Here is a 21,897-nt window from a genome sequence, read left to right as displayed (position 1 = left end):
TGTTTGTAATCATGGGTTATTGTTGGTAGAAAAAGTGATTCAAGGTCGTAAACCTAGGAGCATTCAGTCAATCTGGTTTAGTTTAATTGCATTGGAAAGACTAGTTGAAGCAAACACTGTTGAAAGACATGAGTGGTGCCAGTAGTCGAGAGAGAGAGAGAAATTGTTAGTTGGTGTTCTGTCTACTACATGTAGCTGTCCCAAATACCTAGCAAGTGTTGTAGTGAGAGCACCAAGAGAGAAGAAGACAAGAATGATCTGTCATGAGAAGTGAGAATCCTAGAGGAAACAAATGGCAATTAAAACAAGAAAGATGCTCTCTCTGCTGCTCCAGAGACACTGACTTCCAGCTCATCTCTAAACCAACATTACTCCTCTCTCTCTCTTTCTTCTTTCTTCTTTTTCATTATTTTTTATTACTATTTTACTTTGAAATTTAGTGAATCCTAACGCTCTGGTCCCATCACTGCCTCCGCTATCATCTTGCTTACAACCACTCACTACTCTCTCTCTCTCTCTCTCTCTCTCTCTCATCCATGGCTTCTTCTTCTTCTGAGTTTCTCTTCTCTCTGTTGTGCCTTGCTCTCTTATCTCTTCCTCTCATCGTTTCCTCCATCGGCATCAACTATGGCCAGGTCGCTAACAACCTTCCTCCCCCAAAAAACGTCATCCCTCTCCTCAAGTCTGTTGGAGCGACGAAAGTAAAGCTCTATGACGCCGATCCACAAGCCCTCCGTGCCTTCTCCGGCTCCGGCTTCGAGCTCACAGTGGCCCTCGGTAACGAGTACCTGGCCCAGATGAACGACCCTAAAAAAGCTCAAGCCTGGGTGAAGGAGAACGTCCAAGCTTACCTCCCAAACACCAAGATCGTGGCCATCGTAGTGGGAAACGAAGTCCTCACCTCCAACCAGTCAGCCCTCACGGCGGCCCTCTTCCCGGCTATGCAAAGCATCCACGGCGCTCTGGTGGATTGTGGCCTGAACAAGCAGATCTTTGTGACGACGGCTCACTCACTGGCCATCTTGGACGTGTCCTACCCTCCCTCAGCTACTTCCTTCCGCCGAGATCTTCTCAGCTCTCTCACTCCCATCTTGGACTTCCACGTCAAGACAGGCTCACCAATCCTTATCAACGCCTACCCTTTCTTTGCCTACGAAGAAAATCCCAAACACGTCTCTCTCGACTTCGTTCTCTTCCAACCAAATCAAGGCTTCACCGACCCTGGCTCTAATTTCCACTACGACAACATGCTCTTCGCTCAGGTCGACGCAGTCTATCACGCCCTTGACGCAGTCGGCATCAGCTACAAGAAAGTCCCCATAGTCGTCTCCGAGACAGGATGGCCTTCCAACGGTGACCCGCAGGAGGTCGGAGCCACCTGCGACAATGCTCGCAAGTACAATGGGAATCTGATCAAGATGATGATGAGCAAGAAGATGAGGACGCCTATTCGACCTGAGTGTGATCTCACCATCTTCGTCTTTGCTCTCTTCAACGAGAACATGAAGCCTGGACCCACCTCCGAGAGGAACTACGGTCTCTTCAACCCTGATGGAACTCCTGTTTACTCCCTTGGGATCAAGACTTCCTCCACTCATAGTAGTGGTAGCAGCAACTCCACTGGTGGTAGTGGCAGTGGCAGTGGCAGCGGCGGAAACACTGGTGGCTCTTCCAGCGGTGGTGGTATCTACCCGCCGGTCACGGATAACCCATCACCGGATTACATGTCCATTTCCTCCGCTGGGGTAAAGTTTTCGACTTTACACTTCATTTGTTGTTTTACTTTGACAATTTTGCTTGTGTCATTTTCTTAGACATTTAGATCTAGAAGGTTGTGAGTTGCGTTTTTAGTCGGATGAAACCATCTCTGTCTATTTATCTGTGTTTGTTTCTTTAATTAAACAAAATTAAGTGGTGAAAGAAATTCCAAAGCTCGAATAAGGGAGGAATAACATTACATTGTGGTAAAGTTTGTGACTTTCAGTTAAAGTTGGAATCTATTTTTTATAAAACTCGACAAACTGTGACAATGTGTTTTGGATTGGTTATCACGTGGAGATGACTCTTGCTTGGTCACTTTTGTCTGAAATATAATTGATACTGAGTGTCTCACTTTTTGACTTGTTGACGTTTTTGCAGGGAAAGGGCAGATTCGTTGAGTGTGTCTTGTTCTTCCTCTTATTTTGCATCATCAAGCTTCGGTTGTAAAAGGCTTTTACTAAAAGCTTCCCCACTAGATCTCGTCGGCTTTGTACTTTTTACTCGGTTGATGACGTGATATAGCACCTAAATTTAATTTAATTAGCTTGTGTTGGTGTTTTGTCGGAGGAGGATGATGGAATTCAGGAAACTCACCATCTTTGTTGTGCCGACCTCCCTCTCCCAACTCTTTTTTTTTTTTTATTCTTTTTCCATCCTTCTCTTTTTCTTGTTTAAGCAATAAGCATAGATATTTAAATAATGAAGCTTAGTCGATTATAATTTTTTCTAAAGATAACATGGCTTTCAATAATCATGACTTGAAGACATTTGAGGCCAGAGTAGCGGCGGACAGAATCTTGGCGTAAGCAAGAAGTGCTAATTTTCCAAGGTAAAACTAAAACATGTCCGTGTCTTTCAATAAATCACCTCAGTATTCGTACACCTAATTTCCGCCAAACTATTGTATTTATGTGACCAATCAATCCAAGGTCCACCTCCACACACTATGAAAATTCTTCCTGCTGTCACTTCAGAGGGCAATGATATAAATACAGATCCAACAAGGCAATAGTAGTGCACAAACTTTGGTTATTTTCAAGTTTGCTTCCTTAAGCAACTTTTCTAATGAGCCATTTGTTTAATCAAATGAAAGGCAGATTAAGTAAAACAAGCATTTTATGTTACCAGTAATACACACATACTATGCAATGGGAGAAAGACATTCATAGAGTCTATATAAGTATCCTAACAACTCAAGTAAACAAAACGGGTATTGCATTCTAAGAAAGATAACAAAAGAAGAAGAAAAAGAAAAAACAGATAAGAGACGCCGGTTTACCAAGCAGCTGATGATCCAGTTTACTCTCTCAATCATCCTGTCAAACAAAGTATATTTCTTGACTGAATCACATCCCACACGATTATTCCAGTGATGACTTACAGTTCAAACTCGTCTTCAAGCTTCAGCGCCTCAGCTGCAGCCTCTTCTTCATCATCATCAACAACAAAGTATGGGTTATGCACCTCCGGCCTGAACTTGTAGCCAGTAAACAGATAGAATGCAAGTGTGGCCAACTCGCTGGCAACAACACTAGTCCACATGTACTTGTAAGAGGTAATGGTCTCGAGTGCATACACAACAACGCGAGTAAAGTAGATATAGCAGATAACCACAATGTAGTATTGCCTAAACAGAGTTAACTTAACGAGGTTGACAGCAGCCTTCCCATCAGTCTTAGCCGCCTCACGCAAGTTTTTGATGGACCAGACAATGGGAAAGAGAACAGCACAGCAACAGACCACATCAACAAGCAAAAAGATTTGTTTCCATGTAACCCAATCTTGGCCATATGGTCCAGTCTCATCGATAACCACCTGAGCAAAGTTAGCGACAACCTGGAGGGGAATCACAATCATCAACACCTTCTTTTCCTTGTCCTGCAAGTAGGGCTTCAAGAAAGACCAACCCGTGCCGATCAAGACGATCAAGGTGAAAAGAGTGATACCCTTAAGGAAATTGAAAATGTAAAACAAGACATCCCAACCATGAGCTGTTCCGGTTTTCTTAATATACGACTTATCCTCAGCCTCACAGAGAAGGTTCAAAGCTTTCAAGACAACAACTCCCAACATGAAGAAATGGATTGCAAAAACAGTGAGACGTTTCTTGTAGAGAAGGTAGATCCAAGTCGCAGCGAGAGAGAAATAGATGACAGAGAAGAAGAAATAGACCTTAGGAAGAACAGTTCTTCCAGCAGAGAGATAATCACGACCACCCTTCTTGCCTTCGAGGTTATACATGGCGGATCTAACGTCCATACTGATTTTGACCTGTTGGAGACAATTGGCGAAGACGAGAGAGTACTGATCTGCATCGTTCTCCGTGAAAACGGTGGAGAAGCTGCTCTTATCGCCCCCCTTGAGATTGTTAAAGGTGAAGACATGCTTAACGAGATCTGATTGCAAAGCGCATGTGATCTCTTCTTCTTGGAGCTGTTGGATCACATGAACCCAAGCGTCTCTAGTGCAGAGGAAGAAGCCCACTTTGGAGAGATCTAGATCGGGATTGTTATTGGAAAGCGAGATCTTGGACCCGTCGAGCTCGAGACGACCGGTGTGAGTGAAACCGAATTCGTCTAAAGGGATGATGGGTCGGTCATCGGATCGGATCTCTGATTTCCGAATTTCAGCGGAAGCTACGGTGATGGACACGAAGACAAGGACAAGTATCGACGATAAGCGCTGAGAGAAATCCATGGAGGAGAATGGATCTAGGGTTTCGCTCGAGAGATTAATCTAATAATCTCAGATGTAAGACCCAGAGCTTAAAAACAAACTTCTTCTTCTTCTTCTTCCTGCGATGAAAACGATTGGATGACCAAATTTTTCTTTTTTTTCTTAAGCAACAAAATAAATACCATCGTTTTTATTTCTTCGACATTAGGGGGAATAAACCGGTAAATTTCTTGAAAATTTCCACCAAATGAGAATTTTCGGTTTACTCATGAATTTAGTTTTGAAAATTGGTCAGATTTTAGTTTATAATTTAGTAGATAAGGGCCGCACGATGTACGGATTTAAAAAGTATTGAAAAAAATAAATCCTAAATTTTAAACAAATTTTTTAAAATATAAAAAGAAATTTTATTTTCTGAATTAAATATATAAATAATTTTAGTTAGAAAAAAAATCATATTTGTATTTACTTTCATACACTTATTTCTATTTATATATTTTTAATATATTATAAAAATTATTACAATAATTTAAAGCTAAATTATATCCCACCAAAAATTTTGGCAAATACTCATCATTACGAATATTATTATTGTCAAATTTTTAAAATGTTATACAACTTATTCACAAAATATTTTACATGCAAAAAGTTCATCAAAGCAACATCTCATTAGTAAGCATGTACAATTTTTACTCTATGTTTTACCATTAAAGATTGGTCTTACACCCAAAATTATTTTATTGTTAAAGTATGCTCTTTATCACTACCTATAAAATATCTTCAGAACAAATTAAACAAATTTTATGTTATTTTACTTTCATTTTGGCATAATTATAGTTCTTGTAATTACTATAATTGTTTTGTGACATAATTTCTTTAACCATGAATTTTTTTTACTCCAAAGATATTGTGGATGAACACCTGGTGAAAATTATCTACTCTATTACAATAATTTTATGACCAACCTAATAAAAGTTGAGAAACGGATAAAAAGTTAATATAACATAATAAAAATAAAAAAATTGAAAATTATAATCACGATGGTATATATATAAGTCTTAGATAATTCAAACATACAAAATAGAAACTTTATAAACAATCCAAAACATGATATATGTCATAATCATGTTAAGGATCAACGACCTATTTACTCCTCATAAGTATCGCATTATACCAAAACTACTTAAAACTATAACCTCATCTCAAATATTCTCGAATCATAAATTCTCAACCTATTTCTATTTGAATAAAAAGTTTTCATATATTTCTCCATATATCTAGGTTTAAATGATTTACGAACCAAATCCGATAGAAAACCGCATAAATCCGGCTTGAAACCAATTTTAAAACGGTTTACCATTCCAACTTCCCAAATTTGAAAATCACTTCTCAATTACTCGGTCAAACAGCTTTTGTTTCAGTACCAGAATCATCAACATTATTAAGAAGAGAAAACTCTAAATTTTGATAAGAAACATCAATCACCGACTAATCTTCCAAACCTATAATGCTACTAACTGTAGAATCACTTTTGAAACCTCCATCAGTGTCTCCATCCTCGATTAAGTTAGCGGGATTTATATACTTCGATTCCATTTCATTGCATCTGATAGCTTCCATTGAACAACCCGCACGAATCAAAGACCCACGCAATAAATCAACAAAATTATATTGGAAAAAAATCAAATATCAAAGCTTTTGATATAAACATATAATTTTATTTGTCAACATTTAGGTCACAATAGGTCGGCCCATTAGCCAAATCCCTACATTTGTAAAGAGGAGGACTTGATCCCTGGTGTGATGGTGCCTTCTACAATTTGACTTACCAATGGTCATTGCACTAAGGTCACTTCACAAACATAATTTTTATATAGATATAATGTTATTTTCTTAATTAGATGTCCTATTATGTTTCAAAAATAGTAATTCTTTAACATAACTTATGTTATTCTTTTTAAATTTGTTATTCACTATTTATTGATTAATAATAATATGCATGATTAATGAATTATATATTTGTTTATACATGTCAAAATCTAATTAAGAAAAATGTATAATATAATTAGCTTACAATGGAAAATAAATTAATTTTGTTAATTTTCTTTTTTGATTGAGGATTTATTTTAAGATATAAACATGTAAATTTTATGTTATTTTCTTAATTAGCTGTTTTGAAAAATAATAATTTTTTGATACGTGTCAATATCTCATCAATATATTTAACACGTGTCATGATCATGTTAATGGCTAATTTTGAAAACCCAACTTTATATAATAAGATAGTACAAGTTAAAATTGGAAATTTAGTTGATTCTGCCACATATTTGTTTTAAACTTTTTTATTCTACCACATGACAACATTTTTCCATTCTACCATAACAGATATTTAAAAAGATAAAAATAGTCTCAAGTTTATGAACCAGAATTTTGTTCTTTTATGACACAAGTCAAACTTGATGTGTGGAATGGTGGAAAAAAATGTCAAATGATGTGACATTGAAGGATTTTGATAGAGGTGTGTGCATTAATGATGGATCATCGTAAAATAGATTTTGTAAAGAAATTAAATTAAATTTATCGAAAATATTAAGAACTCTGTAAATTAAATATGTTTCTTGGTTTACACAATTCGTAGAGTACATGAGAGAGTGGACAAAATTAGACTCGTGGACAAAATGTATATTAACTTGTCCATTAGCTAGAACTGGTCCATTTGTTAAGTATGTTGACTAATGGAGAAGTTATAAATGAAATGTTTTCATTAAGTGTGTTATTTTTATAAAGATTATGAAGATATGAACTTGTCCATAAGATAAATAATTAAATAATTTTTTTATAAAATAAGTTAGGAGAATTTCGAATTTGTCTATTTGGCATAATTGTCTACGAGTGAGCCTAAAATAGTACGCAACATTTGGTGAATAATTAAAAAAATAATTTATTGTGTGGAGAAATGTTTCCATTTGTTTCATGGACAAAAATTGATCGTGTATGAAAGCCATGTTTCTAGTAAAGATATTATTGAAGTTTTTTTCAGTTGACAAGCATTGTCTTCGTTTGTATACATATGTATGTAGTGGACAAGCATTCTTATTTGCTCCGTGGACAAGTCTTGTAGACGAGATATGAAGAAGCTGATTGTGAAGAATCTCTCGATAAATAATAACATATTAATTGTTTTGTTTTCATTTTTGAGGGGCTACTTTGATTTGATACTGGTCTGACACAAGAAAAAGTAGAGGACGTGACAATTATTTTCAAATGGTCTTTGGTTTTAATTGTCAATTGTAATAAATGAGGAGGGGAGATGTTGAACGAATAAGATAGAACAACTTTAGAAGGGTATATGCATCTTTCTACCTATGAGTTGTGGCATTGCCCGAAAAGAGTAAATAAATATGGTAGAAGGCAAAAGTTTGGATTTGGAATGCGGTAGATTCCTTAGATTTCTCTTTAAAATTTAACTATTTATTTACCGTTCCAGTGTGTTTTTTTCGAGGCCTGATTTCTCAAAATTTGTAGTCCTTAAAAGTTTTAATTTTTTGTCTAAGCTTTGTTATAATTACTAGATTTGTATCGGCGCTATATGGCAGATAGTTTTCTGTTTTTAATTAAGCATAATATTTAGTTTGTTCATTGATTTCTAAATGTTTTTAATCAAGGAAGAATCGAAATACAATCATTCGAGCAAGAAAATGAGAAAACTTAATAAGGTGAAGTAGATCAAGTAAATCTTTTTGGACTCCCGTATTTTCTCTCTCAAGCATAGTTATCGAGACAGCTTTTTCTCCCAGCTTTTTCGTTAACTTTCTTGTTTGTCCTCTAGATTTGTTTCGTTTTGCTGGCTTTCCCGACCAGTTCACGAGTCCTAAAAAGACAGATGTACCTTCCTCTCCCAGTCCAGTTATTGGTGACGTCTCTCTGCTCGCGACTGGATCGAAAATCTTCTCAGTGAGATGCCGATATACCTTCCTCTCCCATACCACCTTCCTCCTCTGGTTGGCGATGTCCTCTTCCGCCTTTCTCCGCCTCTCTCTTCCCGATGATCTATCAGATCTCTCTCATCTTCTTCCAGACCGCTTTCTCCTCTTTTGCTAACCCGAACATTCAGGCGAATCTGATGGTGTTTTATGATGTTGTCTTTGCTTTTTCCTCCAACAACCGCCGTCTTGCTGCATAAGGGTCTCAACTACATCGAATGTTTGTACAAGGGCTGCAAAGTTTGAAAATTTGGTGGGCTTTGTCCAATACTTCTTGGGCATTTGCTAGTTATTGCAACTTCATGGACTCCTTGTTTTTCTGGCCCATTAGAAGATCTCTTTTGGGTGGTTCTAGGTCCTCCTTTGTGTTTCCCAAGCTTCGCAGGGTCTCTTCCGATAGCTCAAGATGCCATTTCAACATCCACTTTTCTCCACTACCGTTGCTGGTCCTTTATCCTCGAAGGATTGTCCCTACCTATTTGTGTAGGCTAATTGGATTTCAGTTGGCTTATCGAAGCTTGTATCGTATTTGGTTGTCCAATCCGTTCTCTTCCTGGCTCTAACTCCGACGTGGAGAGTGTTCACCGGATACTTCTCCAGCTTAACCAGATATTTCGTGGGTTCCTCCCTCACCCTGTTGTCTCAGATATATTGAGCTTCCTCCCAATATAGAATCACTTTTGTTGGTTTGATGTCCGATCAATTCCAGCAGAGTTTGCTCACCGGATACTTCTCATGTGTTCCCATGCTTGCGTTTGAGGCTGAGTTAGTCATCGGCGTCTCCTTTCTCCCTTCATGGAAGAATCGTATGAGATGGTTCTCGTTTTAACGTCACAATGTATGGTGACTATCTCTTCCCTAGTCGATGGTTTTGTGTTGACGTCATTTCCTTTCATGGGCGTGGTTGTGAGAGTTAGGTTCGATACTCCTCGAGGACCTTATCAAGCTTCTTTAAGCTTGTGTATCTATCTTTGTCTTGTACTAGTTCAAATTACTTTAATATTCAAGCTTGTGTCTTTATCTTTGTCTTGTATTACTATTTTGCGACCGAAAAATTCTTTGTCTTACATTACTATTTTGTGATCTAAAAATTAGCCACTATTTTGTGACGTTCCAAAGTTATTTCGAAAAAAACAAAAAGTGTTTATTTTGTTTTTCCATGTTTTTTTCTTATAAATTTTTTATTTTTAATTAATAAAACACAACACATAAATGAAATTTTCTTTATTAAATAATTAATTTGAAAATATACATGTATGTATATTTATTGTATCGACGTTATGGTTGGCCAGTAAAAAGTTTGGTCGAAGACGAGTTTTTTCCGTCAGAGGAAAAGGTGGGAGAGATAGAGCACGTGTCGATAGAAAGGAGTTCACTCAAGGCAGAGCATCAAAGATATGATGGCAGAGGATTCGAGATTTGTTGGCAAGAAGTTCGAGATCTGGTGGTGGAGGATGGCAGAAGCTTCGAGATGTGTCGGTGTGAACGACAACAGAAGCTTCGAGATATGATGTGGTGAGCGACAGCAGAAGCTTCGAGGTGTGGTGGGTGGTGGTGAGCGACAGAAGCTCCGAGATCTTGTGGTGGTGAAGGAAGCTTCGTGATGTAATGTAGATTTGAGATACGGGGAACAAAGGGAGAGAAGGAGAATCAATTGGTATAGATGAAGTGTTAATGGTGAATGGGTTAGATGATTTGTGTTTCTTGTGTCTAAATTGTTGAAAAATGCATAACATTGATTCTTGAAGAAATGAGATAAGGAGAATCAATTGCTGGAATGACACTTATTTTAAAAATTTGATCTTGCGTGCCACATTAGAGTCTGCATGCCACCGAAAACATGATATTCTCATACTACCCTTAATGAAATTGTTGAATTTATTTAATTTTAACAAAAATAATTTTTTTTTTTAAACTATCGCTGAACAAAAACGATATACTCATTTAGGAGCAGCTTCTCCTCATTCCATCAATCTTGCTCGGCGGCTGCTGTTCGACGTTCAATTTGACGGTTGCCTTTGACGCAACAACCGCCGCGTCCTTCTTACACTTCTTATCTATTGCGTTTAATTCATATAAGTGATTGAGTTATTGATTTGGGTTTGGGTTTGTACATTTTTAACATTTAGGGATTTGATCTGCGCAATTTGTTGTTTGGGTATGTACATTGGATTGATAATCATATTTAAAGTGACGATTAGGTATTTGCATTGGTAGTTAATAGTATGGTGTGTCTGAATCGTGTTGAATCAAGAGAATCCTGGATCTGAGTAGACCAATTTGAGTAAAGCTGCATACAAATAGAAACTAGAGGTTATAGGATAACTGGAAATACTGGTACAAATGTGAGATTGTAGGACAAGTGGTAGAACCAGTACAATTTCGACTTTGTAATTGTCTTTTATATAGTTATATTTCCAGGAGGCGATAAAGAGGAATAGCCACACAAGCGTACATCATGACATCGGCGGGTACTATTCAGAGCATGAGTGGATTTCCAGAAATCCATTATATGTTGTATTGTTTAAAAACGTAATCGCTTTTAGTAGATAAGATACGGAAGAAAAGCAAAATAAATGAAGCCGAAAGAAAGCTGAAATTGAGTTACCGTCAATCTAAAACTTGGAGAGTCAAATATTGAAGATGACGATGACATATATTTATTTTTTAGCGTCATTGGATAAAGATGGACTTAAACCAGTTTTGCATGTGGAGTTGTTAAATGGTGTTGAGCAACTGTCAAGAGCGGATCGAGGAAGTTCTTTTGGTGTAAATTATGAGGATTGTTCATGATGTGGGTAATGAAAGAATCATTACTATTTTTAGAGAGGGAGAAACATCAAAACAAGAACCGATTATTGAAGAGCCTATCACTAAAGAACCGGTTATTGAATAATCGATTATTGATGAGACAATGGAGATTGTTGAAAATGTTGTTAATGGAAATTGTGAGAATGTAGCAGGTGTGGATAACCCGATAGGTAACGTGGATAACGTTGAGGATGGTAGGCATGAATATGTTGAGCCTCCAGGTCATGTAGAAGTAAGTCATTCTTTTAAAGAATGGGAAGATGGTACATGTATTGAAATATTTCTTCTAAAGAGGCAGTATGGGATTTGCTTAATAAAGTTGCAGATAAGCATTGTTATGATGTGAAGACAGTTAAGTCTGACACGAAGCGACTTATGGAAGAATGTAGTCAAGCTTTGAAAGGTTGTGAATGGTATTAGCGAGTTGGAAAAATTAAGGATTCTAATTTTTGGAGTGTTAGAGTACATAGAAACATGCATACATGCTCTCGGTCTCAAGATAGTACAAGCTATATAAAAAAAAAAGGCACACCACGACAGGTATATTTGATACCCAGACTCCTAAAAACATCATGAGTATAGTTCGAGGTAGACTTAATTTGCATTGTTCCTACTCCACCGCCTTGAGAGTGAAAAAAACGACATGTTAAAGATGTGCAGGGGAGTCCTGAAATAAGCTACAAGAATTTGGAATCTTATATACACATGTTACGAATGGTCAATCCTAGGACAATAACAAGTATCGAGTTGGACGAAGAAAAAAGGTCCAAGTTTCTATTCATTGCTTTAGGGTCTAGCATTGAAGGGTTTAGGGAAATGAGGAAGGTAATCGTTGTTGATGCAACATTTCTGAAGACTGTGTATGGTGGTATGTTGGTTTTTGTAACAGCTCATGATCCTAATTATTACCATTACCCCATTGCGTTTGGTGTGATTGATAGTGAGAATCATATTAGTTAGCCATGGTTTTTCCATAAGCTTAAAACCGTCTTACCGGATGATCCTGAATTGGTTTTTATAAGTGGGACGCATAAAAGCATCATATATGTCGTCTCGGAGGTGTACCCAAGTGCAAGGCATCAAAACCTCAGAGAGCATGTAAAGATTGACAAGAATCTAGCTTCGGCTAAATTCAAGGAATGCGCTCATATTTATACTGAATGATTTTGGCAGAGAGTATATGGATTTAGAAGTAGGTTTCCTAATGCCGCTAAGTATCTAGATGAAATGATTGGGTTGGAAAAATGGGCAAGATGCCATTTTGAAGGAGATAAGTACAACATCGACACTAGCTACGCAGCAGAATCAATGAACAATGTGTTTATTGAAGCAAGGAAGTTCCATTTGTTACCTATGATTGATGCTATTGATGAGAAATTTTCTGAATGGTTCAACAAACATAGGAAAGATGTTGTTGGTGAATCAGACAAAAGAAAACTGGTGCCTTTTGTGGAGAATGAATTGCATGAGCGTTGAGTAATTGTAGTTCGTTTAACATTGATTGAGTTAAACATCTACCACCTTGAGTACATCGTTATAGGTCTGGATGGGAAGACATATTTGGTGGACTTGAAAATGAAAAGTTGTTCTTGCAGATGTTTTAATATTGAAAAGTACCCATGTGTCCATGCCATGACCGCAGTCAGAAACCTCATGAGGAGAGGAGGAAGAACAACGCATATCGAAATGCATGATATCTGCTCAATATGTTACTTGATTGAGACGTGGACATTGGTATATTATAGAACAATTTATGTTGTGCCGCATGAGTCTGATTGGAATGTTCCTCCTGCAATTCAACAATTATTCGCTAAACCATCAGAATACACTAAAATTGGTGGTGGAAGAACTCAAGAAAAGAGGTTCCCATCTACTGGAGAACGTCGTCGAAAGAGGAGGAGGCAAATGAAGTTTAAGCTGCAAACATCCTGCAAATAGTCCTGCTTCGTTAACTTCTTTGAGGTTAGAGTGACACCCAGATACCTCACTGGTAGAGAGCCTTGTGTAATGCCTACATAATCTGCCATATCCTTTGTCCTTTGAAAGCTGCCCCCATCCAAGAACAATGTCGCCTTATCTCTATTTATTCCCATACCAAACTTACTTTTGAACTCCTCAAGGATCTCCAAAATACTCTTTAAGGATGGGCATCAAAGAAAATGAGTACATCATCTGCAAAACTCATGTGAGTCACCATAGGAGCTAAATATTGAGGATTCGGACAATTCTCTGATTGATTAAACCTCTATTCAATTGTTTTGATAGGACATTCTTTTCCAAGACAAAGAGTAGGGACGATACTGGATCTCCTTGCTTTAGCCCTTTTCCCCAGTAAAATAACCCACCAATTCTCCATTAACTGCTATGCTGAAGCTGGTGGTGGTGAAGCAAGTTTAAATCCACACAATGAACTGATCCGGAATTTCCAGAGCATGCAAGACATTTAGTAAGAACTGCCAATCAAAAGATTATCATACGCCTTTGCCAGATTCACTTGTAAACATCCTCTATCTATATAGTCTATAACGTGGAAGTCAGTCACCAATTTTGAGGCTAAGAGGACATTCTCACACAGCTGGTCTCCCCTCAACAAACCCCACCTGATTTTCTTGGACTGCGTCAGAGATGAACAGCTTAAACTTTTGCTTCAACAGTCTAGCGATGATCTTGTACACTGTATTACAACATAAAACTGGCCTAAATTGGGAAAAAATTATGCACCCTGCACCTTTGGAATCAATGTAATTATAGTAGCATTGAACACCCTTGGTAAGAAGCCTGGTTGAAAAAGTTCTTGAACCGCCTCCACTATTATATTTCCCACTTTATCCCAAGTTTCTCATATGAACTCCACAGGGAAACCATCCGGTCCTGGGGCTTTACTTTTAGGCATTGTGATCACTGCCCTCATTATCTCTGAGATCGTAGGAACATTTATGAGCTGCGAAGCCAAGTCAAAACCGCATCTGAAAGTAGTGATATTTTTGATTTTCTCCATAGGCAATGGTTGAACTTCAGGATTCACTTTTCCTAATAGATTCTGATAATATGCTTGAAGCATATCCTTCACCTGATCCAAATTTTGAATCAAATTTTCTGCTGCTACAAAAGACCAAAGCATATTATATGAGTGTACTGTATACATACATTCAAATTTTCAAAAACTACAGCTATTTTTGTTGTTTATTGCCTTTCTTTTGAATAAACTATCGTAATCCCTTAACGTCTCTTATTTATTTTGAATCCCCCAATCTTATGGACCGTTGGCTAGGAGGAGTAATGAGGATGTCCGTGGTCCACATGAAATCACCTTTAACTCTACAAAGTGATACTAATTTTTTTTTTTTTGCTTTCTCTATTCACATCTTTATAATAAATCAACTTGGTTATTCGTATGTTTAGTATGTTTGGTTTCGCAACAATATTGATTACTTTATTCTTTATACTATGGGGTGATCGGCTGATTCGCAACTGAATTGCTGAATCTGGCGGAATATAATAATAATTTTTGTGAAATATGACTGAATAATTTAGATGTCAAATGGTTACTGATTTGCTGAATTTTTTAAAATTAATTAATTAAGTAAATTTTGAACATCCTTTTAAGCATATATTAATTCAAAAATATAGATTTTCTTTAACAAGATTAGTTAAAGTAATAAAATATTAAATTATAGAGTTGATATTTTTGAAAAACTTGTAAAAAATAAGGTAATAATGGAATTTGAAAAATCATTGATATTATTTGATAATTTTCTAAACATAATTATCATATAAACCATAATCTTCTCAAATTAATTTTATTTTATTTTTTTGATAAAAGTAAATATTTACATTTTTCTAGATTACAAACATGTTACTCACAATCTACTATTGAAATTATATATTTACTAAATTATGACTCGCACGATGTACATGTTTTAAAATTATCCAATAAAACTGAAATATAAAAGAATATATTAATATTTTGTTGTAAGCAAGATATTTTTTAGTTAAAGAAAAAATCATATTCGTTTTTACTTTAATACACTAATTTATATGTTTATATTTTAAATTTATTATTATAATCATCTAAAGCTAATTTATCAGTCACCAAAACTTTTGTCAAACATTCATCATTACAAATATTATTACTGTCAAATTTCTAAAGCATTTTACAACTTATTCACAAAATGTTTTACATAGAAACATGAAACAACCCATCAAATCATCCACTTACACTTTTACTTTATATTTTACCACTAATAATATATTTTTACACCCAAAAATATTTTATTGTTGAAGTATGTTTTTTATCACCATCTATAAAATGTCTCAATGAACTAATTAAACAATTATTCTCCTTTTACTTTCACTTTTACATAGTTTCTTTAACCACTATTTTTTTTGTGGCAGATTCTTTAGCCACTAAAATTGTTTACTCAAAAAAAATATTTTGGATGAAACACTGAAAAAAATATATCTTCTGTTTATGACCAACCCAATAAAATCTGAAAAATTGGAAGACAATTAATTTGGCATAATTAAAAAAATGAAAATAATAAGCATGATGATATATGAGTCTTACATAATTTAGCGATTCAAAATAGAAACTAAAATAAATAATCTAAAATACTACAACATAGTAAAATTTAAAATATTTCTGTTAAAAAGAACCAAAAATATCAATCTGCCATATTATTAAATAAAAAAACTAACACATAAACTTTTTAATGACAAATGTTGTGATCACGTTAATAACATATTTTGACATGTGTCACCACCTTAAATCGATAATTTGACACATGTCTTCATCACACATTAACGACTAACACTGGAAACCAATTTTTACAATTTACATAATAATATTGTTAGATTTGAGACGTGTCACAACCATGTAAGTAACTAACTTTAAGAAAATATAAAAATAAATATTTATTGTAGATTTCATTTTTATGATAGGATCAAAACTTTTATTTTTATAATTATTTAATAAATTTAGAATTAACAAATGTTGATATTTTATCGATATAACTGATACGTGTTATGATCTTGTTAACAAAAAACTTTAAAACCGAGTTTTATATAATAAGATAGGTTTAATAAAATTTAGATTTCAATTTGAAGAAAGAAGAAAAAATCGTTAAGAATTCCTCAGCTCTAAATGATGTAACATCACTTTTTCCACCAAAATTCCTCAAAACTAATGTTACCATTTACATGAGTTTTTTACCAAAAAAACAGAAAAAGAAAAAACTGACTTAGGGAGGGAGAAATCCATCTAATAAACATCTCGTCGTTTTCAAATATCGTAATAAACACCACGCCGTTTCACTTGTTATCAGGAAAAAAAGGAAGACAGATGAAAGAACCCTGCACTTGCTTATTTTATATAAACCGCTTTCATCCCTTTTACTTTTCCGAAGGCAAAAAAAAAAAAAAACAAAACAACAAACACACTTTTGCAAATTCATTCATCGATTCAAATTCAAAACCTCTCACCTCTCTCTCTCTCTCTGGTTCGAATAGCTCACCGTCGCATCGGCATCGCAGATCTGTACTTGTCGTCGTCGATTTTCCCGTCGGAGGTATCAGATCTCGTCGATCTTCCCTAGTTGCTACTGTATTTTGGGTTTCTCATCTCTTTTTGATATTGGGAAACGAGGAGTAGAGAACGATGGAGAATCTGATCTCTCTGGTTAACAAGATACAGAGAGCTTGCACGGCTCTCGGAGACCATGGAGACTCCAGCGCTCTACCTACTCTTTGGGAGTCCTTGCCTGCGATTGCCGTCGTTGGTGGTCAGGTTTGCATCTCGATCTCCCTCCCTTCCTTCCGTTATATGCTTGAAGATCTATATGTTGAGTTGGGGAATTCGAGTTAAAACTTCGTTATTTTTGCCTGTCAACACTCGGATCGTGAGGAATTAGAGTTGAATAGCTTTGCGAGCAATTGGTATTGAGGAATGTGGACTTGGCTTTGACTTCGATATTCTCAGTCACTAGTTGGTCTTAAATCATTTAAGCTACGATTGTTGTGGAGAGGGGTTTCTTCTATACGATTGCGTTGATTTGTTTTGTTTTATGATAATTCTAGCAAGTGTACTTTGATAAACCTATGCGGCCTTAAGTCTGTGTTGTTGTTTTGACAGAGCTCAGGGAAGTCTTCAGTCCTGGAGAGCATCGTGGGAAAGGACTTTTTACCCCGTGGATCTGGTAATCACACCTCTTCCATAGTGATAAATTGAAATTGCTTATTCCGTTAGTCATGAAAATGTGCATTCGCGGGAACTTTTTGTAGGTATTGTTACTCGAAGGCCCCTTGTCTTACAGTTGCAAAAGATTGATGATGGAACCCGGGAGTATGCAGAGTTTCTTCACCTCCCGAGGAAAAGATTTACTGATTTTGGTGGGTTCCGGTTGTCTCATTTGCGTTTCAAGTCTCACCTTCTCCTCTATTGCATATTTCATTGATTATTTCTTACTCTAATCACCTCTCTAGCTGCTGTGAGGAAGGAGATCCAAGATGAGACTGACAGAGAGACTGGACGCAGCAAGTCTATTTCTAGTGTTCCCATTCAGCTTAGCATATACTCTCCCAATGGTTAGGACCACTCAAAATCTCTTCCTAATTGTATTTGCTTTTAATTTTGCATGACATTTCATTCTCTAACTTTTTATCCTCTTTGCTATGTTTGCAGTTGTCAACTTGACACTGATAGATCTTCCAGGGCTTACAAAAGTTGCTGTTGGTAAGTTACATTAAATGTTATCCGTGCTTTAACAGAAGTTTAGGTCTATTCTCTATCGCTGGAGCAATGGGGCAGTAGACTTTATTCTTAACCACACACATATTTCTTTTGGTTGATGTAGACGGACAATCTGAAAGTATAGTGAAGGACATTGAAAACATGGTTAGGGACTACATTGAAAAGGTAACTGGAAATCCTTACTTCTAGACCCTTTAATGTTTTACCGACAGCTATCACCAGTTTAAATTAGGTTTGGTAATATATAAGTACTCGCTATATTGTTTTTGTTTCCGTATAGCAAATGAGTTGACAATATTCTCTTTTTTGTTTAATCAAAATTCCTTACAGCCCAACTGCATCATTTTGGCTATTTCACCTGCAAACCAAGATCTTGCTACCTCAGATGCAATTAAAATTTCCCGTGAGGTTGATCCGTCGGGTGAGCATTTTACAAACCACTTAGTTTTCCACCAAAGAGACCTAACACATTATGCTGCCACCCGATGTCTCTTATACTTTTTGTGATCTTTACAGGGGAGAGAACATTTGGTGTCTTGACAAAGATTGATCTTATGGACAAGGGGACTGATGCAGTGGAAGTAAGTTGAATTCCCGGTTTATTAAATAGTTGTACTGTAGCTGAAATTACTGTGAATACAATGCGTTGGAAATGCACAATGATATATTTTTGTAATTAGTCTATGATATGATGTTGGAGTTACCACATACTACTTAGTATCATAATACATATGTTTCCTCATTAATGTTTATTGTGTGCCCTGTTACTTACTCAATGATATTTTTTGCTCAGATTCTGGAAGGGAGATCTTTTAAACTTAAATATCCATGGGTTGGTGTGGTCAACCGTTCCCAAGCAGATATTAACAAGAATGTCGACATGATTGCGGCTCGAAAAAGAGAGAGGGAATACTTTTCCAATACTACCGAGTATAGGCACCTTGCTCATAAAATGGGTTCCGAGCATTTGGCAAAGATGCTCTCCAAGGTAAATGCTTTCACGAGGATAGGGTTTAGATCTCTTCACCATGGTCTCTATAATAAGTAAGTTTGCCTTCTGAATTAGGACTGGTAAATAGCAGTGTCAGGGCAAGTGTTTTTACAACAGTCCTGTAGCCGAGATAGCTAGAAAATATATATAAGTGTCACAAGAACCTACTAGGAAACTAGGAAGTTTGGCTCTCCATATATAACCATTAGCTCTGAGACTAACTGCAACTTTTGTTGTTATTGCACAGCATCTAGAACATGTGATCAAATCGAGAATTCCAAGCATTCAGTCTAATATTAACAAGACAGTATTACAGCTGGAAACTGAGCTAAGTCGCCTTGGAAAGCCTATTGCAGCTGATGCAGGGGTAAGATTGTGTATTCTTTTGTCTTCGATTGTATTGTTAGTTACTATGATTTACCTACTGTTTTGGTTCAGGGGAAATTGTACTCAATAATGGAGATATGTCGGCTTTTTGATCAAATATTCAAGGAACATCTTGATGGAGTGTACGTTTTTACTCTTGTATCAAATTGATTAATGCCGCAAATGTTTAAGATTAAACCATGAGTTGTAATAGCATCTGAGTTTTTATTCGAATCTTGACCAAACTGAAACAACAAAAGAATATTGTAATTATGAGCCTATGGTTGATTACGCAGGCGTGCTGGTGGTGAAAAGGTGTATAACGTGTTTGATAACCAGCTTCCTGCGGCTCTGAAGAGACTCCAGTTTGACAAACAGCTAGCGATGGACAACATCCGGAAGCTGGTCACTGAGGCTGATGGTTACCAGCCTCACTTGATTGCTCCAGAGCAAGGTTACCGTCGCCTCATTGAGTCTTCTATTGTCTCCATCAGAGGCCCTGCTGAAGCATCTGTTGACACCGTATGAACTGTTTACTTTCATTTCTATACGAAATGCATCAAAAACCGAATAAAATTAAAACAATAAGCGTCTTTCCTGTTTGGTTTATTTTCCTATGGTTTAAATATTAGGTTCATGCCATCCTGAAGGATCTGGTTCACAAGTCTGTGAATGAGACTGTGGTACGTTCTTTTCTATATATATCTCCAACAACTTAGTACTTTTCTACACTGTTATAGACGGTTTGAACATGTGCAGGAGCTAAAGCAATACCCAGCTCTGAGAGTGGAGGTGACAAACGCGGCCATAGAGTCGCTGGATAAAATGCGGGAAGGAAGCAAGAAAGCAACCCTACAGCTGGTTGACATGGAGTGCAGTTACCTCACTGTTGATTTCTTCAGGAAACTTCCCCAGGATGTTGAGAAGGGTGGTAACCCCACACACTCCATTTTTGACCGCTACAATGATTCCTATCTCAGACGAATCGGTAAGTTTAAACCATATAAATATGTAATTATCTGGTGCGGTATATATTACGATATCTCACACACCTTTCACATNTGTCTCCATCAGAGGCCCTGCTGAAGCATCTGTTGACACCGTATGAACTGTTTACTTTCATTTCTATACGAAATGCATCAAAAACCGAATAAAATTAAAACAATAAGCGTCTTTCCTGTTTGGTTTATTTTCCTATGGTTTAAATATTAGGTTCATGCCATCCTGAAGGATCTGGTTCACAAGTCTGTGAATGAGACTGTGGTACGTTCTTTTCTATATATATCTCCAACAACTTAGTACTTTTCTACACTGTTATAGACGGTTTGAACATGTGCAGGAGCTAAAGCAATACCCAGCTCTGAGAGTGGAGGTGACAAACGCGGCCATAGAGTCGCTGGATAAAATGCGGGAAGGAAGCAAGAAAGCAACCCTACAGCTGGTTGACATGGAGTGCAGTTACCTCACTGTTGATTTCTTCAGGAAACTTCCCCAGGATGTTGAGAAGGGTGGTAACCCCACACACTCCATTTTTGACCGCTACAATGATTCCTATCTCAGACGAATCGGTAAGTTTAAACCATATAAATATGTAATTATCTGGTGCGGTATATATTACGATATCTCACACACCTTTCACATTTGGCGACAGGATCCAATGTTTTGTCTTACGTGAACATGGTCTGTGCTGGCCTGCGGAATTCAATCCCTAAGTCCATCGTCTACTGCCAAGTAAGAGAAGCCAAGCGCAGCCTCCTCGACCATTTCTTTGCCGAGCTCGGTACCATGGATGTAAGTTCTTTCTTACCTTTTTGTCTTAACATAAAGAAATGTATTTCGGGTAAACACTGAGTGTACAAAGCTGGTGAATTCCAACAGATGAAGAGGCTCTCATCGCTATTGAACGAAGATCCAGCAATCATGGAGAGACGCAGTGCCATCTCTAAGCGGCTGGAGTTGTACCGAGCTGCCCAGTCCGAGATCGACGCTGTCGCTTGGTCCAAGTGAATCCAGCATCACATACTGTCTGTTTTACTCGGTTCTGGTCGGTGTGGCTCAGACCCGGAACAGGAATTTAGGTTCTGTAATTTTTATAAGATGAACTTCCCGATACCTACTGCAGTATCGCTTTATAACATCAAAATGTTTGCCCTGCCTCTTTGTTTTTTATCCATGACCCGATATGTTATGTAGATCGTTTTATAAAATCCACTCTGTTTTTTGTCCATTCCCCGATATGCTTGAGCTTGACATATCGATCTTGTTTGTTATGTATTATTTGGTGTGATAACTTTTCCTTCGCCGGGAATCTTGGTTCGAAGCACATAATTGAGTTTACTACAGTAATATCTGGTTAGAAAGGAATGGAGAAAATGCTATCAAACTGTTGATGTAATAAAGGATAAAGAAAGAAATTACAAAAATATGCGTAAAATAAAATATTGCTTTCACTTATGGATAATAAACTCTTTGCACAAGGAGCCGAGGATCTCTAATTTTTTCGTAGCTTGTACCTTAATGTCTTCACCATTAGTCATTTTCTTCAACAAGAAGCTAATGGT

General features: G+C 36.8%; 3 protein-coding genes across 4 annotated transcripts; 2 read left to right on the top strand and 1 right to left on the bottom strand.

Moving 5' to 3' along the window:
- LOC104724580 (glucan endo-1,3-beta-glucosidase 10-like) lies at positions 352-2,370 on the top strand. The gene is made up of 2 exons (XM_010443093.2): positions 352-1,745; positions 2,140-2,370. The coding sequence occupies exons 1-2, from the start codon at positions 537-539 to the stop codon at positions 2,206-2,208; spliced, it is 1,278 nt and encodes a 425-aa protein (XP_010441395.1). The 5' UTR covers positions 352-536; the 3' UTR covers positions 2,209-2,370.
- LOC104724579 (protein GPR107-like) lies at positions 2,860-4,608 on the bottom strand. Its single transcript, XM_010443092.2, has one exon. The coding sequence runs from the start codon at positions 4,456-4,458 to the stop codon at positions 3,139-3,141; it is 1,320 nt and encodes a 439-aa protein (XP_010441394.1). The 5' UTR covers positions 4,459-4,608; the 3' UTR covers positions 2,860-3,138.
- Positions 16,628-21,586, top strand: LOC104724578 (dynamin-related protein 1A). 2 transcript variants are annotated; one of them, XM_010443091.2, is made up of 17 exons: positions 16,628-16,798; positions 16,882-17,016; positions 17,362-17,425; positions 17,511-17,618; positions 17,712-17,813; positions 17,911-17,961; positions 18,083-18,144; positions 18,310-18,400; positions 18,496-18,560; positions 18,773-18,967; positions 19,218-19,337; positions 19,409-19,479; positions 19,633-19,858; positions 19,969-20,019; positions 20,096-20,324; positions 20,988-21,127; positions 21,215-21,586. In XM_010443091.2, the coding sequence occupies exons 2-17, from the start codon at positions 16,888-16,890 to the stop codon at positions 21,341-21,343; spliced, it is 1,833 nt and encodes a 610-aa protein (XP_010441393.1). In that variant the 5' UTR covers positions 16,628-16,798; positions 16,882-16,887; the 3' UTR covers positions 21,344-21,586. The 2 variants fall into 2 exon arrangements, with proteins under 2 accessions (XP_010441393.1, XP_010441392.1); XM_010443090.2 differs by having other exon boundaries at positions 16,628-17,016.

The sequence above is a fragment of the Camelina sativa genome, chromosome 11 (assembly GCF_000633955.1).
Source record: "Camelina sativa cultivar DH55 chromosome 11, Cs, whole genome shotgun sequence".
Lineage (NCBI taxonomy): Eukaryota > Viridiplantae > Streptophyta > Magnoliopsida > Brassicales > Brassicaceae > Camelina > Camelina sativa.
This window is presented reverse-complemented; position numbering and strand designations above follow the sequence as displayed.

Excerpts from the sequence above, each read along its gene's own strand:
- LOC104724580 (XM_010443093.2), top strand. The coding sequence starts at position 537 with ATGGCTTCTTCTTCTTCTGAGTTTCTCTTCTCTCTGTTGTGCCTTGCT. Across the intron at positions 1,746-2,139 it reads TGTCCATTTCCTCCGCTGGG|GGAAAGGGCAGATTCGTTGA; the intron begins GTAAAGTTTTCG and ends ACGTTTTTGCAG.
- LOC104724579 (XM_010443092.2), bottom strand. The coding sequence starts at position 4,458 with ATGGATTTCTCTCAGCGCTTATCGTCGATACTTGTCCTTGTCTTCGTG.
- LOC104724578 (XM_010443091.2), top strand. The coding sequence starts at position 16,888 with ATGGAGAATCTGATCTCTCTGGTTAACAAGATACAGAGAGCTTGCACG. Across the intron at positions 17,017-17,361 it reads TTGCCGTCGTTGGTGGTCAG|AGCTCAGGGAAGTCTTCAGT; the intron begins GTTTGCATCTCG and ends TTGTTTTGACAG. Across the intron at positions 19,338-19,408 it reads CTATTGCAGCTGATGCAGGG|GGGAAATTGTACTCAATAAT; the intron begins GTAAGATTGTGT and ends GTTTTGGTTCAG.